Source organism: Sarcophilus harrisii, chromosome 1 (assembly GCF_902635505.1).
Source record: "Sarcophilus harrisii chromosome 1, mSarHar1.11, whole genome shotgun sequence".
Classification (NCBI taxonomy): Eukaryota; Metazoa; Chordata; class Mammalia; order Dasyuromorphia; family Dasyuridae; genus Sarcophilus; species Sarcophilus harrisii.
In genome coordinates, this window is record NC_045426.1 from 210,067,980 (window position 1) to 210,089,619 (window position 21,640).

The following is a 21,640-nucleotide window of genomic DNA, read 5'->3' on the forward strand; positions in this document are numbered from 1 at the left end:
ATGTATGAACCAAGACAGATGAAAAGAAATCATTTATAGATAATATAATTATTTTTTTGGTTTGTTTAAAAAGAAACCAAATGCCCACTCTTAACAGCTCCTGTACTGGAAAGGGGTGGGAGGAAAACAACAACAAAAAAGGGGAAAGACAATCCCAATTTGAGGTCACCATACAGTTACTGTTCCATGCATGGGCTTTATCAGAGTAACCTTTACATAGACACAGCCTTAATGGATACCATAATCCCTTTTTTTAATAATTAACTTCAAATTCCAAATGGAAATTGCTAAAATTCTTGGAGCAGTCATAAATAATAGCACATCTTCCATTGTAAAAAACAAAAACAAAAGCCTCCACAATATTTTGAATTTCAACAACCAAAAAACCCATCTGGATTTACTTTATGTAACACCAAAAATACTGTTGAGGTATCCAATTTTTTTCTTACTTGGGGATGGGGGAAGGTTCAAAATATTGTACAATTCAATGGAAGTAGTACTATTAATAATAATAATAATAAAAACCCTCTAATATTCCTTGTTAGAAACCTCCATATAAAGGAGTTTGTGAGGGAGAGAATGATTAATGCTAGAATTTGTCTCCTGCATAGTTAATTTTGGGTCACTGAGAATCTGTTATACATAAAACTCTTAATTCCCCAAATTCTAAATAGCATCTTTTTTTTTCAATTATGGGAAAAAATTAAATTTACCTACCACCAAATTAAGTATTTTTAAAAGTCTTAAAGGACAACTAAGCCATGATTCATTAGTCAAGCTAAAATTCCAAATATTTAGCATTTTAAAATAAAGCAAATCTTGGAAATTTAAAATAGACAAAATGCTGTGAAACAACACAGTTGTTTTCTTTCCCTCAAAAGTTCTTAGAAATCACAAGCATTTAAAAATGTGCAAATCAAATTCAAACAGAAGAATTTTATTTCAATAGAAAACACAAGGGATTAGATGTCCTCAAAGACAGTTATTTGTTGCTCTGAATGCGTAAAAATGTTTAATGAAGTAAAGTTTAGAAACCTGTTGCCATGAGCCAAAAATACTGGATGTGAATGCCAGTGATTGAGGGGAGACAGGGGAAGAGGTGATTTGTTCCCCTGATCTGCGTCTTCGACGCCCAGTACCCACACCACTGGTATAATGCAGCCAGGTACCAGTACCCTCTGGGCTAGACACACTCAGGGGGCTCTCTTCCTGGAAGTGAGAAAGGGGGCAAAACAAAACAAAAGAAAAAAAAAACAGCAAAGCATGCACAGTTAGATACAATAGAGTCAAATGATCAGAAAGAAAAAAAAATACAGTTTGTCTATACTTTTTCATTCATTTTTCTAAAACTATTAAACAGTAACTATGACATCAAAGTATTTCAGTTTTTAATTTGATAGCTCAACAGAAATATGACCATTAATTCATCTTTTTAGGTCTAATATTTTTACAATTTTTGATAAAGAACTATCAAATACATACAAAGTTCTAATTGAGCAAAAAAAGTAGAAATCATTTATTTCATACATATTATACTGCTTAATAGTTTTCCCCTCCCTCTCCAAACAGGATAAAACTTCCCAATTTCTATTTAGTAGATTGTTTTTACAATTTAAATTTCCATTTATTTTTATTCAAGAGGCTTTGTGCTCTACAGGATGGATTTTTCAACCCAAAGCCCTAATGAACTGCTAAGGAGTGAAGTGATTTCAAAATATGAAAAGTATTGTCTGCCAAACGTTAAGAAAAAGAAAAAGGAAAAAAAAGAAGAAAAAAAAGGGGTCTTAACAGAATAAAATGGAACAAAACTGCACTTGTTTATACTTTCAAGCTATCTACTTTTCTACCCCCTCCAAAGACTAGTTTGACGAGTTCAGTAGGTAAAACATGCAGCAAACATTCCCATTTTACATGTTTGCATGTTCAGGTTTCAGACAGTGAGGACAGAGTAAAATCTACTTGCACCAAATGAAGAGAATAGTCTGTTTCTCTGAGTGTCTTTAGGAAGTACAAACTTCTGATTTCCATGGAGGTGGTGGGCGCTGGAAAAAGTCTTCACTGTTTTACTTGAATAGTCTACCTTATGGAAGTAAAAGTTTAGCATGGCATAGAAATATCTCTTGAAAACAACTATTTAAGCATTTTATAGAACATAAGGTTTACAAATGTGCTTTCCAAATTTTGAAAAATTAACTAGGGCAGTGATTTTGTCAAAGACTTTTTGCAAATATAGATCAGACACAAAATGAATTTTCATCGATGCATTTGCTATAGTAGTATTCTGAACTATTTAGAGTACAGAGGAGGTTTTACTATGGTCTTAAATGTGTTAAAGAATATGAACAATGGAAAGCTACTCTGCTCAACATATCAAAATCACTGCCCCCACACAAAAAATATAGTTAGGCTATATTACCATATGTTACTTCCCAAGTATTTTGAAATGAAGTAGCCTTATCCAGTCTAAACTTCTTATTTCTTAATTAAATATAATAGCACAAATAAAAAAACATGGTCAAGGAAATAATATCTGGCATATATTTCCTTAAAACTTCCATTACCAAAATAGATTCATTGATCAGAAAAGAAACGAGTATAGATACATGTCAAATTCAAAGGCTAATGGAAATACTGTTTTGAGCATCATTTAAAATGAAATTGAATATATTTTCTCCCCAGCTATTACTACCCACAATTTATATATTGATTATTCTAATTCCTATATTTTTTTAAAAATTTAATAGAAGAATTTCTTCATAGCCTTGAACTTTTATCAAAAAATTACCAACATCACTACTTATATTATACTTATGCAAATATTCCATAACAAAGTAATTTTCTTGTACAGGTATATAAACATGTCATAAGTATTATAATGATCCTCAAAACAACTTAACTCTTTTCAAATATTCCAAAATACCTTTACTACTGGGTATAAGGAAGTTACTAAGATATCTATTAATCTTAAACATCAATTACTTCAATTTAATTGAGTTAGGAAAATTCATAAAAGTTGAAGCTTTGTATTCATTAAGGCAAGCTATTAATTTGGTTTTCCTTACCTTAAACTGCTATCATTCAAATTAGTTGCTGCTGAAGCAATTTTACTAATTCCTTCCCAAACCCAACCTAAAACCCCACCTGTTTCATCAAGTTTAAAAAACAAACAAACAAAAAAAAAAAACCTTATACCACAGTAGTCTCCAGTGATAATGAAGAGAGACAGAAAATTTGGAAGGTCTTAGCAAAGATTTATCTTGGTAGCTTTAAATATATTCTGTTATAAAACTCAAAACATAAAGTTCAGAGACCTAAATTTTATAAATGCCTCCATTATTTTTATTTTTACTGATTTCTTTAAAAAATAGACAGTTTTCATCCAGAAGTTCCACTAAGTCCCCAAGTCAAGTAAACTTAAGCTGTATTTTCTTTTCTATTTTTTTTTTAAACTAAAGTTAAGTTTCTTTTAGGGAAAACATGCTGTAACATGTATACTTACTTCACCTGCCTTCCTAGCTCGTGGAAGAGAAGATTTTTTGTGTATGTGAATTGGATCTGATACCATGGGTTTGAAAATCACTACAGCTCTATCAGGTTCATCCCTTTTACATCTATGTGCCTCATCATCACATTCACATTTTCTGGAGAGTTTCCTTTTGTCTTCATTCTGCAGGTGGAGAGTATTATAAATTTTTTAAATACTTAAAACATTTTTATTTCTAGTGGCAAAAACCATACAAACCACACATAAAATAGATACATTCAATTCAACAAATATTATTTAAGACATGTGCCCAACACTGGAAAATATGAAGCAATACAGAAGATTATTTTCTGAACTTAAAAAACATTTTGAGAAGAGATCAGACTCAAACATATGGAATAATCAAAGACATTATAAAATATTATGCGATAAATGCTTATTTAAGTGCCAAAATGAACAATGGAAAAGACAGACTATAAAAATGAAAATAAGTGTAGAACAAGTAAGGGAATAAATAAAACATTTATATAGTACCTTCATGCCATGTATAGTGCTAAGCATTTTAAAAATTCATTTGATCCTCACAACAATTCTGGGAAGTAGGTATTATTATCCTCATTTTACAACTGAGGAGACTAAGGCGAACAGAAGTTAAGTGACTTGTCCAGAATCACTCAGCTAGGCAGTATCTAAGGTTTGGATTTAAACTGAGATCTTGCAGACCCAGTGTTCTATCCACTGTGCCACCAGCTGCCTTGAAGAACAGAATGAGATGATTTAAAGTTATCAATTTATCTTCTTCCTGTAGGATTTTTTTTTGGAAGGGTGAACTTCAGTAATTATAAAAATTTTTCACAGCTAAAGGACCCCACAAACCAATGAAATCATGAATATAGTGAAATATTAAATTAGTAGAATGTGTACCTAACACTCATTTTTCATGTCTGTGTATTACAGTTTTAGACAATAAACTGGCATTCCTTCACAGTTCTTATTTGTGTTATTACAATTACTTAAGAAATGAGAAGTTTAGAATGGCTAGGACTACTTCATTTCAGGTAAGTACAAAGAGTTTCTGATTTCCATGTCCCTGGTTGTTCACAATATTTACTGGTTCTTAGCACTGAAGACTGTGAACATTATTTTATTATTAAATAATTGAGCAATTACTTTTAAGAATTACTTTTATGTCATGTTAAATATTTAATTCTCTAAGGTATGCAAGAGAATTTTGAAATTTTCCATCACCCATTATTTTTGTGGAAATCAGCAAGATTTTTCTCTACTTTCCTCATCCCCCAAATCAGAGCAGCTAATAAAAGTTCCTGACTTTTCTTGGTGATAACTTATATTATTAGGAATAATAATAGAGGAGAAGGCAACAAAAGGAAATTTCATCTTGGATCTTATTCTTGATAACAAGGAGGAACTGGTAGCTGGGATTAAATTATGGAAATTCTGAGATGAAGTGACTACCATTAGGACTTGGAAGAATGACAGGTAGAATTCCATAGAATTAAATGCTTCAGAGGAAATCAATTGAGGAGGAATGGGAGACTCCTGAGAGGAAGAAAATTGGAATTTTCCTAGAAAAAATCAGTGTGGGCTACACAGGGAATTCACTATTGAAATTAGATTTTTAAAAGAAACAGAGAAGATGGAATTAAGTCAAAGTAATACAGAATGAATCAAAAATTTTAGTTCCATTTTTATATATTAACAGTTTAGAAGAGCACTAAGACTTTTTTTTGGTGGTGGTGGGGAACATCTGTATAAAATGTGGTATGTGCCTATAAGAATTCTATCGTACAATATTATTTTAAGAACAATTTTGAGCAGCTAAGTCATTAGTTAATGACAAATTAACTACAAAGGACATGTGAAGGAAGATGCATCCAGAGAAAGAACTGAAATAGAAGTATATATAAAATGATTTTTCAAGAGGGATGGAGTAGGAAAGAAAAAAAAAAGAAAAATACAATAATTTTATTTCATATTTAAAAGGAAAAGTTGTTCATAACAGATTTGCATTTTCATGTGTAATCATCTTTTTTATTACGTACTATTTTAGGGAAATGCTTGTTTTATTCAATACATTAAAAATAAAATAAAATAAATTTTTAAGAAGAGGTATTGGGGGAAAAAAGGAGGCTTAACAATGGATAGGGAGTTTGCTGCAAATGGATTGAGGTATAAGCAACAACAACAACAAAAAAATGTGCTAAGTCAGCCACTTTTACAAAGTATAGCAATCTCTGTCTAGCCAGATATCCTTATGAATGGTCTTTTAGACATGGGGAAAAAAGATAAGGCAGCATAAATCTCAACTTCTCATTAGATGTGTACCCATCTAAATACTTTTACCTTTACATGGAAGTTGATTACTCCTGTTTATAAATGCAGAGTAAAGTTTGAAATCTGTGCTGGCACTTCAACTACTAGATGCTTTCATGTAGTAATAATGATCTGATTTCCTGAGCTTGCCTGATTAACTAGAAATATATGAAACAGGGTTTTTTCTTAAAAATCTGGTAACCCGATTTCAGAAAGGCCTGGAGAGACTTACACGAACTGATGCTAAGTGAAATGAGCAGGACCAGGAGATCATTATATACTTCAACAACAATACTAGATGATGACCAGTCCTGATGGATCAGGCCATCCTCAGCAACGAGATCAACCAAATCATTTCTAATGGAGCAGTAATGAACTGAACTAGCTATACCCAGAAAAAGAACTCTGGGAGATGACTAAAAACCACTACATTGAATTCCCAGTCCCTATATTTATGCACACCTGCATCTTTGATTTCCTTCACAAGCTAATTGTACAATAATTCAGAGTCTGATTCTTTTTGTACAGCAAAATAATGTTGTGGTCATGTATACTTATTGTGTATCTAAGTTATATTTTAATATATTTAACATCTACTGGTCATCCTGCCATTTAGGGGAGGGGGTGGGGGGGGTGGGGTAAGAGGTGAAAAATTGGAACAAGAGGTTTGGCAATTGTTAATGCTGTAAAGTTACCCATGTATATATATCCTGTAAATTAAAGGCTATTAAAAAAAAAAAAAAAAAAAAAAAAAAAAAATCTGGTAACCCATGAAGGAATCACTCATTGATGTAACTATCATTGGGTGAGCCCATCATTAGACTGCAATTGTCAATCAAACTTTTGTCTAATGGCCAGAATGGACTTTAAAGTAGACTCTCTCAGCAGTCAGCTATAAAGCAGTTGGAGAATTAAATTCCTCACACTTAGGAAGGATTAAGAGAAACAGGACCTAAACCTAAAATTGATTCTCTCTTATTTGTGTATGAAGATACAAGGAGTCACATGAAGAAAAGGGGCAGTGGTGAGTAGCTGGTCTTGCCCAACACTAGGTCACCAAGGGATAGAAAGGCAAGAAATGCTGATATCATTATAGATTTGGGACAGAGTAAGCCTCCTGCTGATTTCTGATTAGGAAGGAAAATCTGCCACTTCAAATGGGAATGCTGCAAACTCCAAAGGTAAACCTCAGAACAAACTACACTGTACACAGATAATTGTGGAAAACAAATCTGACCAGATGAATATGAGACTTTTGATTTGCATCAGCTGCAAAAACTAAAAAACAAACTAAGAACTAAATTAGAAGATCTAGACAATAGGCAAAATAGATTTTTGGTAATGCTGGAAGAGACTTTCATTCCCTCTGAGACTGTCCTTTATGTCCATATAATTTGTATTTCTCGGAAACAAAGATCATGGCACTCTTAAGAAGCACTTTAGTAAGAAAAAAAAAATTAGAAGAGAAGTGATCTAGGACTTGAAAAGGAGATTTAGAAAACCAAAGAGGAGTTTAGGTAGTGTTTTCACTGTAAAAAGAAGGAGCACTTTAAGAGTTTGCAGGAAATTGGAAAAGAACAAGGTCTCTGGCAGAGATAGACCATCTTTCAGATTATCAATAAGGGGCCCCCAAGAATTAGCAGCCATGTGGATTACCACTTCCCTTTGTTCTTGCCCACCAACTTACCACTGATTGTATTTTGTTTTGAAATCTGGAATCTGTTTGCACTGAGTGTGAATAAGAGATTTGAAAATAAAGATTTGGGGCAGGTAGATGGTGCAGTGAATAGAGTACCACCCCTGAAGTCAGGAGGACCTGAGTTCAAATCTGATCTCACACACTTAACAATTCCTAGCTGTGTGACCCAGGGCAAGTCACTTAACCTCAACTACCTCAGGAAAAAAAAAAAGAAAGAAAATAAAGATTTTGGGGTTTAGGAAGGTTTGAGGGAAGTTTTAGTCTTGTTGAGACTTTTGATATGAATAAGAAATTATAATATGGGAAATATAGTGATATATTTGCAATATGGAATTATTTAAGGACTGCATACCAAAAATCTATTTTTAAAGGACTATAAGAAGCGTATATTTTAGTTTAGTGTAGACCTGAGAACTGCTATCGATGGGTATCTATCCCTGGGAAAAAGTTGAGGGAATGACCTTGGCAGAGCTGAAAACAGAATCATCATTCATTTTCCCCATCTCTTTATAACAGGAACGTTTCCTACCTAATTAATCTTAAGCCTAGTTATGCTATTCTGTAAACAGTGTGGAACTTGGTGGATGAATAGCTATTCAAATCTTAACTATGATTCTTATCTGAACTCAAGTGGTACTAAGGTCGCTTTATCTTATACTTTTGTCATTCTGTGCCCTTAGGCTTATTTAGGCTTGGAGAAACAGTCTTGAGGATGCTGTTAAAAACATGTCTCTCCTCTTTTAAACAGCAAATTTCTCTAACCATGGCTGGTAAAAATAATTGGTTTTTAATATAACAAATGTTGTTGTGACATTCCAGCACCTCTGAATTGCTATGATGGGATGCAAGTAAAAGATACTTCATTGTGTGGCTTATTTTGATTTTCTTCCCACACCTCTGCTGTTTATAAGGTTAGCTCCATAAGGTCTGAAGTGATTTTCACCACATGAACTAGTTTTTGGAAGGTCAATATGTTAACCTAAATGATGCTATGTCATAGCACTAGCAGGCCTTAGCAGTATTAATCCATAAATTACCAAAAACCTGAAGATGGTTGAGGAAATACCTTCACAAAACCTGCCCTGATTATTGCCTAGATGGTTAAGAGATGCGTAAGTGTTTGCCAGACTCTTGAAAATCATGGATGCTGCCAAGGAAATTGACATCCTAAGGCTATATTGAATTTCTTTATTCACCCTATTGTAATATTGTTTGTTTTATTAGTTCTGTAAGTGTTATGAGGCTGATTTCTATTCTGCAAGCTGCTTATAATTTCTGCTTGGACTGATACCGATTTGTGAATTGTTTAAAAAATTGAGACCATCATTAGACTCAAGTGAGGTATGTGAGAGTCTTTGGACCTTTGTTGAGCCTGTAAAAAGGATTCCTTGTCCTTGGTCATACACAGGAACTATATGCCAGAAACATATGGGAACTGAGGCGCTTGTACTGCAAGTTTGCCAGTCATGGTTTGTCCCCAATATTTATGCAGAAGCCCATCATGTGATCTCTAGTTACATTTCTTATAAACAATTTTAATTCAGAAAACTGTGACCAAAGGGTAGAGAAAGTAGGTTGCTATTACCATTTGAATACCTATAGACTGACTTTATTGAATTACCAAAGTTTATGATCTATATATATGATTTGGTATGCAAAGACCAACTGACCCATTAGGTAGAGGTTTTTTTCAGTGATATATACCACAGCATACCTAGTAGCAAGGACATACATAGATCAAGAACAAAATATTAAGATTTAGTCTGCTATTACTATTGTGATAAGAGCCATATTTTACTGCAGAAATAACCAAGCAGGGGGTGGAGGGTGGGAGGGAAAAATCAGAACAGAAGTGAGTGCAAGGGATAATGTTGTAAAAAAAAAATTACCCTGGCATGGATTCTGTCAATAAAAAGTTACTATAATAAAATAAATAAAAATAAAAATAAAAATAAAAAAAAAGAAAGAAAGAAATAACCAAGCAGCTCTCTAAGTGTTTTGGGATAATTCTGTGTTTATATACCTCTTACCATCCATAATTATCAGGGAGGAGTAGCCAGACAGAAAAAGTTAAGACCTTTTGGGGAAAACTATGCCAAGAAAACAGTTGAAATGGCCTTAATTCCCTTTCACAGATCTGGAAGGAGCCAGCTTTATCAGAAACTATCTCTCAAAGAGATGCATCCATTCAAGCCAGGTAATTATGTGTGGCTCCTCTAATTCTGAAAGATACTTAATATCCAGCTGTCTTGGAATGAAACTGAGCAGATCCTGCTGAGCAGTCACACTGCCACCAAGGCTGTCAAGTGGATGATCTGTCATGATTTGACCTCAGCTCAGCAGAGCATGCAACCTGAACAATCCTTGGCCCGTTAGGTTAAAAAAGGAGAACTCCACTACTAATCAGTGGTTATTGGCCACCTACTTATTTAATTTAACCTTCTAATTAGAACCTTATCCCTCAACTGTAATCTATCATGCATTTGTTTTTTACATTTTCTGCCCTGCTTTGCACACTTGGGATTGGGGAAATAGACACCAAAATACCAGTCAGTCACACCTTTAATTCAACTAATCATTGGATAGGTACCCATAATCCTTTAAACTTGGAGAAAGAGATACCCATGGTGGGACTGGGGCAGGATGGCCAGGACTTGTATGACTATTTGTTTGCTAAAATACGGGAAACTATAAGCACAAAGCTACTGTACTACTATAGAGTGGAAGCAGAATTCCTCAACATCCTTTATATTAGACTGGAAGAAAATTAATAACATCTCCACATGGTCACCCTTCTAATGACTATACTATACTCTAAGGCTGCCCCTTCTGTAGTATGAATAGATAGGACAAATGGCCAGATAAGAAGGCAGACAGGATGTAATGATACCATATGCCCACATAGGAACATGATGATCCCAAGAACCAGGGATATGTAAATAATGTTTTATTCCCATGGAACAAAGCCTACAAGGCTTTTAGCACAGCCCCTTTAGGATTTCTTTTTTCTTTTTTTCTGTGCAGTAATAAAGCATACAATTGGCTTCCCCCAACTTGATAGGAATACTGAGGGACAGGCTTGTTTCTTTCTGGCCACTGGGCTACATCTGCCCTAACTAGAAACACACACAAGCATGCATGCAGGCATCCAGGTATCAGCATTTATCCCCTTTAACAGGAGAACATGAGTGTACCTATACAGGGCCACATGCAGCCTAGGCCTCCTAAAAAGAATGAACAGAATTTCGCAGGTCTTTGTCAGAGATCATAAGTGCTGTGGGGAACTAAGTGCTGTGGCTCACACAATCAGAGCTGTGCCCTTACAAAACAGGCTATCAGTAGTCTTTCTCCAGGCAAAAAGGGAAGTGGTATTCTTGGCTTCTTGACAACTTTGACGGCATTCATTCCTACTTGGACTCAAAATTCAGAGGACCTGAAATAAGATCCAGGTAGATAGGAGGGAGTATAGTCTCCCTGAGAGAAGCTAACATTGTGGTTAATCAATTTTTCATGGCAGAAATATTTGTTTGCATGTTTTCTATTAGTCTTTATATGGATCCTTTGCTATGTTTGTTTACAGTGTCTCCCTTGATGTAAGGAACTAATGCCAAGATCTACCCCCAAATTACAAGCAGCCAAGATTAAGAGATGTTGTTGAAGATATAAGAGCAATATAGAACTGATATTTGGTGCTACGCTTTGAGTATGGTTAGCACCAAAGGGTGAATATACAAAGTCAGTCACTTGTGCATTCTGAGTGATCTCATGTTTAAAATTTTTAGACTCTGAGTACTGTCCAGCCAGTCTGCAGGAGATGGCAGTCCAGTAACACTCTAGCACCTCTGCATGTAGACAGGGAGGAGACGCTGAGGTGATACAAATCTCATCTGATGTGTTCTAATCATCATACTTTGCCTTCATATGGAAATTCTTTAATTCTGTCTATAAAAGCAGCCTGTAGTTTGAAATCTCTGCCAACAATACTCTGCTTGCTGCCTTGGTGTGCTGATATATTCCTTTGTCTTATTTCCAGATCTTGCCTTACTGACAAAACTAAAGCCTGAAAAGGATTTTCTTTTAACAAAAGAAAGAAAAAAAAAACTTACTCAGGTATTTTCCCAGCAAAAAAGGATAACTTTTATACTGTGAATGACAGAACAAGAATGACCAACAGGATAAGCAAGGATACCTAATGAATTAAATGAATTACAAAAGAGTCTGCAGAGTATGGGCAAGTGAAATTGACTTCAACTCATGGGAAATTTTTAGAACTGATGCTGATGGTTGCTGGAACATCTAAATAAGGAAATAATCATAATGAAAAATCAGCTTGGCTTTGTCAAGAAAAGGTCATGCCATGGAGGAAGTAGGGGAGCGGGGGGCAGGAAAAGAGTGGATGGGATGATTAATCTCAGGGATGAAAGGAGTATGAATATGTTTTACATATGTAGATTTTTAGCAAAGGTTTTCATATAGTATCTATACTAATGTTAAGAAGAGAAATGAAATAGATGATAATATATTCAGATGAACCAGAATTTGTTGGATGGAAACAGTCAAAAGAATAAATACAGCAGGAGGTCCCCAGTGAACAATCTATGCTTAGTCCTGTTCTCTTTGATTTGGATAAGGCATAGATGGCATTCTCATCAACCAAGCAAAGGACATGAAGTTGAAAAGGACAGCTTAAATATTGGAGTCAAACTCTTTTTCATAAGCTAACAATATCGATTGAATCTAAAAAGAAATTTAATAGAGCACAGGCCCTGGAATCAGGAGGACCTGAGTTCAAATCCAGACCTCAGACACTTAACACTTACTAGCTGTGTGATCCTGGGCAAGTCACTTAACTCCAATTGCCTCACAAAAAATAAAAGAAAAAAGAGAAATTGAGTTAAAGAATGGTGGGGGGGAGGGGAGAGAATGAACCACGTAGGGATAGATAAGCCTTAATGGCTCAAAATGCCTATGGCAGAGATTTAAAAAAAAAAAAAAATCTTTCAAATTCTCCAAGAAATAAATAGGAATAACGCTTGATAGGGGCAATATTTCAAGCCTTGAAAGACCTAAATTAATCCTTCTAAAGTCATCAAAGTAACATGTGATACACTATTTAGAATACAGGATACTGCTTTCAAAACTCATTTTCAGAATTTTCCATACTCAAGAATAATTTCATTGTATTTAAATAATTTATTTTTATTCATTGATCTTCATTTAGTGGTCAAAATCAAATATTTAAGTTTCTTTTGTTTGTCCAGGTCTATCATTTTATTAGCACAGGGAGGAAAACTTCCTTTAGTTAATGTAATTTTAAACATTAATCATTTCTTGTTTATTTAAAATTCTGAAAAATTATCCAACAACTATAAACTGGCAATGACTATCCTACAACTGGTAATTTTATGCAAGGCCATGAATTCTGGAAAACCTGGGATTATAGTCTACCTGTGACACATTCTGATTTAATGATTCCTCTGAGGCATCTAACTCTTTTGCCCCCAGGTTACATTTTTTGAGACTATCTTTTGATATGCATAGCATGGGAGAAAGAATATATAAATCCTACTAAGCTAAACCATCCTATTGATCAGATTAAAAATCTACAGTTTTCAATTCTGTGAAATATTCAATGACAAGTTTTCAAAATACATGGGATAGCAGACCAAATTTTTTTTTAAACAAACTGTATATCAACTATAAACCTAGTACATCAAGGAAAAATATTGAATAGATGTTGAATCTTAGAAAGTGTTTTTACTCTTCATAAAGTGTGCCAGCTCAAACCAAACTTTTAAAAGTAATTTATAAAAATTAAGAATAGATTTGGAACAACTATAATAAAATCTTGTACATGTAAAGGATTTCAAAATACTTACCTCTCTTGAAGCAGGTCTATAACCATATCCAGATGGTAAATTTTTATCTTCTTCACAGCCTTTGGCTCCTGGGCTAAAGTGCAATTCAACATGAAAACGTTCTTCAGAAGACAGATCCTGAGAAAGGTGAGAAAACATTCTCTCTCAAAATGAAGGATTCAGGGTTATTTATTTTTGAAAAGATACAGAATAAAATAATCAAATTAAGTTACCTTGTTTGGATCCTCATAGAGCATGATAACAATTTGAGTCATGTAATTGAGTTCATTGACAACATTTAGATAATCCATAGCACGCTTCCACTGATCATCTTTTGATTCCTAAATAGAAGTTATATGTTATAACACTTCTAGCTTATTACAAGTTTTAAAAAGTCATTTTATTTTTCTGTATTCTTTTCTTAATTCTATGAGATCAAATGGAGAGAACATGAATTATCATTATAAAAGCCCACAATTTTTTAGTATAACTCACTATAATGTCACAAACAATAGATATATAACCTTATTTAAGTTTATGTAAAATATGAAAATCATCATAGTTTAGTGTATAGAACATTGGACTTTGGATCTGAAAGACAATGCTGTCTCTGACATTTACTACTAGTAGGACAATGGGCAATTCACCTCTATATGCTTTAGCCCTTTTCTAGGATTCATCTAAATCTTAAACTAATTTGTATTGGGATCTGAGAGTTCCTCTGCCATTAAAAATGACATTTTTTTTTGCATACTGATGTCCATAAAACATACATGTAATATTAAACAGGTCAATTAAACAAATATATATATATATAAAACATATGAAAAATTATCCAACAGCTATAACAATTGCTACCACAATTAGTAATCTTATGTATTAGGACACACCCACAGCCACACAACATAAATATATATATATATAAATAATCTTTTTTAAAAAAAGGTAATATGCTAATTATGTAAGATCTAAAGACAGAGAAGGTCCTATTATGACTGAAAAATATCACATCATCTAATGTAGTACTATACACCCCAAATACAAGTAAGTGCTGAGCTTTTTTGGGGAAGAAGGCTCTAAATTCATCCTTTTGAGGAATGCAAAGTATATAAATTCTTCCTACCTAAGGCAGATTAACAACTCATTTACATTTTATCATCTTAAAAAGTTTTCTAGGGTAGAGAGAAGATAGTGGAGAGTAGACAGGGCTTTGTCTGAGACCTTCCTAGCTTCCTTCAAGATCAACAATAGATCAAGTCTCTGAACAGATTCTGGAGTGACAGAACCCACTAACATTTGGAATGTAATAATTATCCAGCATAAGATAAGGACTTCAAGAAAGGTCTGTCTCAATTGGGCAGGGGGAAGTATAGTCCAGTTGGTGTGGTACAAGGAGACCCAGAGCAGATTGGCCCAGAGCAGGGAAGTTAGTTAAAAATATAGTAGCACTGGCTACTCTGTCCTGATGTTCAGAAGGTGCAGGCAGTTTGAAACCTCTGTTGCTTTGTACAGGAAGCTTGGGACAATCTTCCCTGTGCCCTAGGAGGAGATCTCATCCTTTATATATTAAAGGATTCTATTAAAAATAATAGAAAGCTACTGCAGTGACAGGGAAGTACAGAATAATCCCAGAAGATACCACAAAATACCTCCATGTAAAGTCACAAAGGGATATATGAACTGGTCTCAAGCTCAAAAGGCTCTTCTGGAAAACTTCAAAAAGAATCTTAAAATAAAGTTAGAAGAAAAATCGGGGAAAGAAATTAGAACTTTGCAGAAGAATTTGGAAAAGGAAACAGAAACTGACTGAAGAAAACAACTCCTTAAAAAATGCATTTGGTAAAATGGAAAAAGAAAACATATTGAAGAAAAAAAATTCTTAAAAAATAGATGTGGCAAAACGGAAAAAGACAGCAACTTCTTTAAAAATCAAATTGGTAAAATCCAGTGAACAAAACAACTTTAAAAGTACAACTAGCCAAATGCAAAAGGAGGTAAAATAACTAAAGAAAACAATTCACTAAAAATTAGAATTGGACAAGTAGAAGTGAATGACTCAATGAGACATCAAGAATCAAACAAAACCAAAATTAAAAAAAAAAAAAAAAAAGAAAAGGAAAAAAATAGAAGAAAATACAAAATACCTCATTGGAAAAACAATTGATCTGGAAAACAGATCCAAGAGGGACAAGCTAAGAATTATGAACTACCTGAAAGCCATGATGAAAAAAAAAAAAAAGAGCTTGGACAACATCTTTCAATAAATCATCAAGGAAAATTGCCCCGATATCCTAGAACCAGAGGGCAAAATAATCATTGAAAGAACCCACGTGAGACCTTAAAATGATAACTCCAAGGAATATTATAGCTAAATCCAAAATTAACAGACCAAGGAGAAAAGATCTAGCAATCAGAAAGAACCAATTCAAATATCAAAGAATATGATATTCCAGAAGGCAAAGGAGTTTGGATTGCCACGAAGAATCAACCACTCAGCAAAACTAAATATTATCTTTTAGGGAAAAATATGGACATTCAAGGAAATAAGGGATTTTCAATCATTTTTGTTGAAAAAAACCAGAGATGAATAGAGAATTTCTTTCTTTCTTTCTTTTTTTTTTTTTTTTTTTAAATTTTAATAGCCTTTTATTTACAGGTTATATGTATGGGTAACTTTACAGCATTGACAATTGCCAAACCTCTTGTTCCAATTTTTCCCCTCCTTCCCCTCACCTCCCCCAGATGGCAGGATGACCAGTAGATGTTAAATATATTAAAATATAAATTAGATACACAATAAGTGCTGTACAAAAAGAATCGGACTCTGAAATATTGTACAATTAGCCTGTGAAGGACATCAAAAATGCAGGTGGGCAAAAATATAGGGATTAGGAATTCAATGTAATGGTTTTTAGTCATCTCCCAGAGTTTTTTCGCTGAGTGTAACTGGTTCAGTTCATTACTGCTCCATTAGAACTGATTTGGTTCATCTCATTGCTGAGGATGGCCAGTTCCATCAGAATTAGTTATCATATAGTATTGTTGTTGAAGTATATAATGATCTCCTGGCCCTACTCGTATGAATAGAGAATTTCATCTTCAAATATAAGACTCAAGAGAAGCATTAAGAAAGTAAAAAGGGAAGAAAAAAATGTTTTTTAAGGGTTAAAATGTTTACATCCCTACATAAGAAGTTGATATGTGTAACTCTTGAGAACTGTATCTTAGTCACGGTTATACTTAGAGGGTGTAGGTAAAAATTGACTTTAATATGACAATATAAAAAAGAAAGGGGTAAAAAAGGTATTGTACTGAGAGAAGAGGAAAGGGGAGGTAAAAATAGAGTAAATAACATCATAGGAAGAGGCACAAAAGACATTTCAGTTGAGGGAAAGAACAAAAAGGGGATGAACATTGTTTGAACCTTAATTTCACTGGATTTGGCTCAAAGAGAGAATATTAGACATAATTTGTTTGGTATAGAGATTTGTGTCACCCTATAGGGGGAAAGGGAGAGGAAATGGGATGGATAACAGAAAGGCAGGCAGAAGTAGAATGGAAAAGAGTAAGAAGGGGGAGGAGCTGAAAAAAGGGAAAGGAGACTGAGGGAGGTAGTGGTAAGAAGCAAAACACTGGTAAGGCAGCAAAGAGGAAAAGGAAAGAGAAAAGCATAACATGAAAAAAATAAGATGGAGAGAAATAGAGAATTAGCAATTTTAACTGTGAATGTGAAAGAGATGAACTTTTCCATATAATGGAAGTGGAAAGCAGAACTGGGTTAAAAGACAGAATCCTACACTATATTGTTTACAAGAAACACATATGAAGCAAAGAGATTCATACAGAATAAAGATAAAAGGCTGGAGCAGAATCTATTATGCTTCAGCTGAAGTTAAAAAAAAAAAAAACAAGGACAGCAATTCTGAGCTCAAATCAAGCAAAAGCAAAAGCAAAAGCAAAAATAGATCTAACTAAAAGACATAAGGAAGGAAACTACATCTTGCTAAAGGATATCATAGATAATGAAGTAATAGCAATTCTAAACACATATGCACCAAGTGGCATAGCACCTAAATTCCTAGTGGAGAAGTTACATGAGTTGCAAGAAGAAACAGACAGCAAAACTGTACTAGTGTGGGAATCTCAACTTTCCTCTATCAGAATTAGATAAATCTAAACACAAAATTAACAAGAAATTAGTTAAGGAGTTGAACAGCATTTAAGAAAAATTAGGTATGACAGACCTTTGGAGAAAATTGAATAGAGTCAGAAAAGAATAAACTTTTTTTTTCTCATCAGTACATGGAAACTACACAAAAACTGATCATGTATTATTAAGGCATAAAAATCTCACAATCAAATGCAGAATAATAAAAATAGCAAATACATCCTTTTCAGATCAAGATGCAATAGAAATTACATGCAATTAATTAGAAATTCAATAATCTAATCCTAAAGAATGAGTGAATGAAACAACAAACCATAGAACAATTGATAATTTCATCCAAGAGCCAACATACCACAATTTATGGGACTGCCAAAGCAATTCTTAGGGGAAATTTTATATCTCTAGATGCTTACACAAATAAAATAAAAAGAAGATCAGTGAATTGGGCATACAACTAAAAAAGCTAGAAAAAAAAATTAAAGCCCCAATTAAATACTAAATTTGAAATTCTTAAAGGAAAAGGAGAGATTAATAAAATCGAGAGGAAACTAATAAACAAAACTAAGAGTTGATTTTATGAAAAACCCAACAAAATAAAAATAAAGCTTTGGTTAGTATGATTAGAAAAAGGAAACAAGAAAACCAAATTACTATCATCAGAAATGAAAAGGATGAACTTACCACCAATGAAGAAGAAATTAAAGCAATAATTAGGAACTTTTTTGCCCAATTGTATGCTAATAAATCTAATAATTTAAGTGAAATAGATAAATACTTACAAAAATAGAGAATGCCCAGATTAACAAATGAGGAAATAAATTACTTAAATAGTCCCATTAAAAAAAAATTGAAAAAGCTATTAATGAACTTCCTAAAAAAAAATCTCCAGGGCCATATATAATGTTCTTATTAGTTTTCTGGAGGTCTTGGGACCAGTCTTCTTTCCACAGATTAATCACTACAAGAATAGCCAGGGATAAAGTCCAAATCCTTTATTATCTCCTTAGAAGTCTTGTCTCCTTGCCTGGGGATTTGGCTAGCATTCTTGAGGCCCTTCACAGGCCTTGTTCTCAGTAGGGGGGGGAGGGGAGGGGAGCGGAGCAGGAGAACAGGCCAGCCACCAGATGGAATGAATCTCTCTAAGTCTGAGGGCTTGTGCTTCAGCATCCAGCCACCATGAAGGTGGGATGATGGAATGAATCTGTCTCTCAGTCCTTGCTGGCTGTTATATATTCTATTATAATTACATTATCATAGGTGTGAATCTTGTAGAACTATATTAAGTACATGTACAGAACTAGAGAACTATTAATCACTATGCTAAACTAGATAACCATTGTCTTTATCAATTCCACTGATTTAGCACCTTGTAAGAATCCTTGTTTTAAGTACAGAGTTCTGGCGCATAACAGCTGATACCTAAACCAGGGAGGGTCAAAACTGAGAAAGAAAACATAGATCAATTTTCCTAATTAATATTGATGCAAAAATCTTTTTTTTTTTTTTTTTTTTTTGACTAAGGCAGTTGGGGTTAAGTGACTTGCCCAGGGTCACACTGCTAGGAAATGTTAAGTGATTTGAACTCAAATCCTCCTCACTTCAGGGCTGGAGCTCTATCCACTGTGCCACCCAGCTCCCTCAATGCAAAAATCTTAAAATAAAATATAACAAAGAGATTACAGCCGCTTATCTCCAGGTTAATACACTATGACCAAGTAGGGTTTCTACCAGGAATACAAGGCTGGTTCAATATCAAGAAAACTATCAACATAATTGACCATATCAATAACCAAACTAATAGAAATTGTATGATTTTATCAACTGATACAGAAAAAAGCATTGGACAAAATATAACACCTATTCCTATTAAAAACACCATAGGAATAATTGAAATTTTCCTTAAAATAATAAGTAGTATCTATCTAAAATCATCAGCAAGCATTATATGTAATGGAGATAAACTAGAAGCATTCCCAATAAGATTAGGCATGAAACAAGTTTGCCCACTATCATTATGACTATTCAATATTGTACTAGAAATGTTAGCTTTAGCAATAAAAAAAAAAAAAGAAATTAAAGGAATAAAGAGTAAGTAATGAGGAACAAAATTAAAGAATCCTAGAGTATCCACTAATTTCCTTAATTTAAAAGAAGTTAAATCAAAGTGATTTAGCTATGGTGATATTGTTGTTAGAGCTAAAATTTGAATATATATATATGTATGTTCTTATAATCCTCATAATCCAGTACTTTTTCTGTGATGCCATACTGTTAATGAACTCATATATATGTAAAAATTTTGTATATAGGAATAAGTATCAGTTCTATTATTTTATTCCTTTAGGGAATTTCTAGATGACATTCTATTAATTCAGGTTAACCTTTCCTCTACAATACATTTTTCTAGTGGGTTAGATCAGGATTCCTTAAACTTTTTCCACTCATGATTCCTTTTCACCCAAGAAATTTTTGCATAACACTAAGATATCTATATAAAAATAAAAAGTTACTGATAACAAATCATAATTTTGCAATCCCCATATTAAATTACAAGATCCCTTATGGGATCATGAATCATAATTTAAGAAGCTTGGGACTAGAGCACTTAAGAAGGATGACTTCCCCAGAGTCACAGCTAATTTGTAGGATTTGAACTCAAATTTTCTTGGTTTCAAGACCACCTCTTCAGACACTATACCATGATTCACGATCAATTATACATATGTACAGATTTGTGCATATACATATAAAGAAAATATATAATGTAACTTATACATGTATATTTTTATAAAATTATTTGGAAAAAAAAAAAAAAAAACTTCTGCTATAAGCTTATTTTGGAGCTTTGGAAGAATTTTGTTTTCTTAGTCCAAAGTATGATATACTATGTGTCTCATTTTCAAGAAAATCTAAAATAGTATCATAGATTTAGAGCTGGAAGGAATCTTTGAGATCATTAAGTTTAATTCTTTTATTTTGCCAATGAGGATACTAAAGTTCAAAGAGGTTAAAATAATTCCCCCAAGATCCCATTGGTAGCAAATGCAAAGTTGATATTTAAAATCCATGGTTATAAAAACAGAAAAATTAGGCATTATTTATTCATTTTCTAAAAGGATTAATTAGTTTCCCCCCTAAAATTCTGACATTTTATCTATCTTCTCTGTTTTTAGGAGATTATAGGTAAATTTTAGGTGGGAAAGAATGAGAGTGATTCAGCAGATGGGAGATATTCCAGGGGTCAGCACATGAAAAATATCCTTCACTGGTTCACATATCAAAATAAACTGATTTAACATCAAGTTCCGAGCATTACTTTTGTAAAACAGAATGAAACGTACTAGTAATTAAACTTACATCACATAAGGCACCATAACGAAGGATAGATAGTAGAGAATGTACATGACTTTCACTGGTGAAATATAATCTAGTACGAACATGACGTTCAGGGGACATGACACCTCTGGAATACCTACAGTAAGAAGCAGACAGTGTTTTAAAGTTTTAAAGACATAATCTATTTTATAAAAGACAAAAACAGGATTTTATGAGAAATATTATTTTAAAAAATATTACAAAAGCCATGATAACTGACATCATACCAATCATAGTTATATGACTTTGTCAAAGATATTTTTTGTAGCCCAAATCTTCATTCTAGGAAGCAAGAATCAAAACCGAATCTAATCACAAATGGAGTAGAATGCAATTTTAAAAGTATTATTATTTTACTTTGATATGTTAGAAAAGAGCTAAGTAGGATTATCACCAGTTAAGGTTTATCAGACAATTGCTAGGGTTCATGAAATAAAAGTGCTTTGACCCCAAAGGAAAACCCCAGACACATATTGTTTATGGGAAGCTGGGTGTTGTTGTTTGGCTTTCATTCTCAATGAGGACCATGATATCAGTGAGGTGATGCCATGACACGCAAATGATTGGACCTGTCCTCAACAGGTCTCAGATGACTGAAACTGCACCCATTCAGTGATTACAGCTAGGTGGCAACAGAGATAAAGAATCTTCTCTTAGCTGAAATTTGATACTCTCCAATTTCTAGGTTTTCATGATATTCTGTACGTAGTTCTCCTCCTACC

The 21,640-nt window shown here is 33.5% G+C and overlaps 1 protein-coding gene across 18 annotated transcripts in view; it reads right to left on the minus strand.

Annotated features, from left to right (window-relative positions):
• The window catches only part of PPIP5K2 (diphosphoinositol pentakisphosphate kinase 2), a 99,935-nt gene that overhangs the window by 13,689 nt on the left and 64,606 nt on the right, over positions 1-21,640 (minus strand). For 12 of the 18 annotated variants that reach the window (XR_004234213.1, XR_004234218.1, XR_004234216.1 and 9 more), the window contains 6 exons: positions 20,901-21,015; positions 13,609-13,716; positions 13,397-13,513; positions 3,500-3,667; positions 1,964-2,080; positions 1,036-1,209 (listed from right to left, as the gene is read on the minus strand). Coding sequence is in view for 15 of the 18 variants with exons in the window: in XM_031968814.1 (XP_031824674.1) it covers positions 1,036-1,209; positions 1,964-2,080; positions 3,500-3,667; positions 13,397-13,513; positions 13,609-13,716; positions 20,901-21,015 (799 nt within the window). In the remaining 3 variants the exon portion in view is untranslated. The remainder of the gene's footprint in view (positions 1-1,035; positions 1,210-1,963; positions 2,081-3,499; positions 3,668-13,396; positions 13,514-13,608; positions 13,717-20,900; positions 21,016-21,640) is intronic. The other 6 variants (XM_023495733.2, XM_023495732.2, XM_023495722.2 and 3 more) reach the window with 2 other exon arrangements.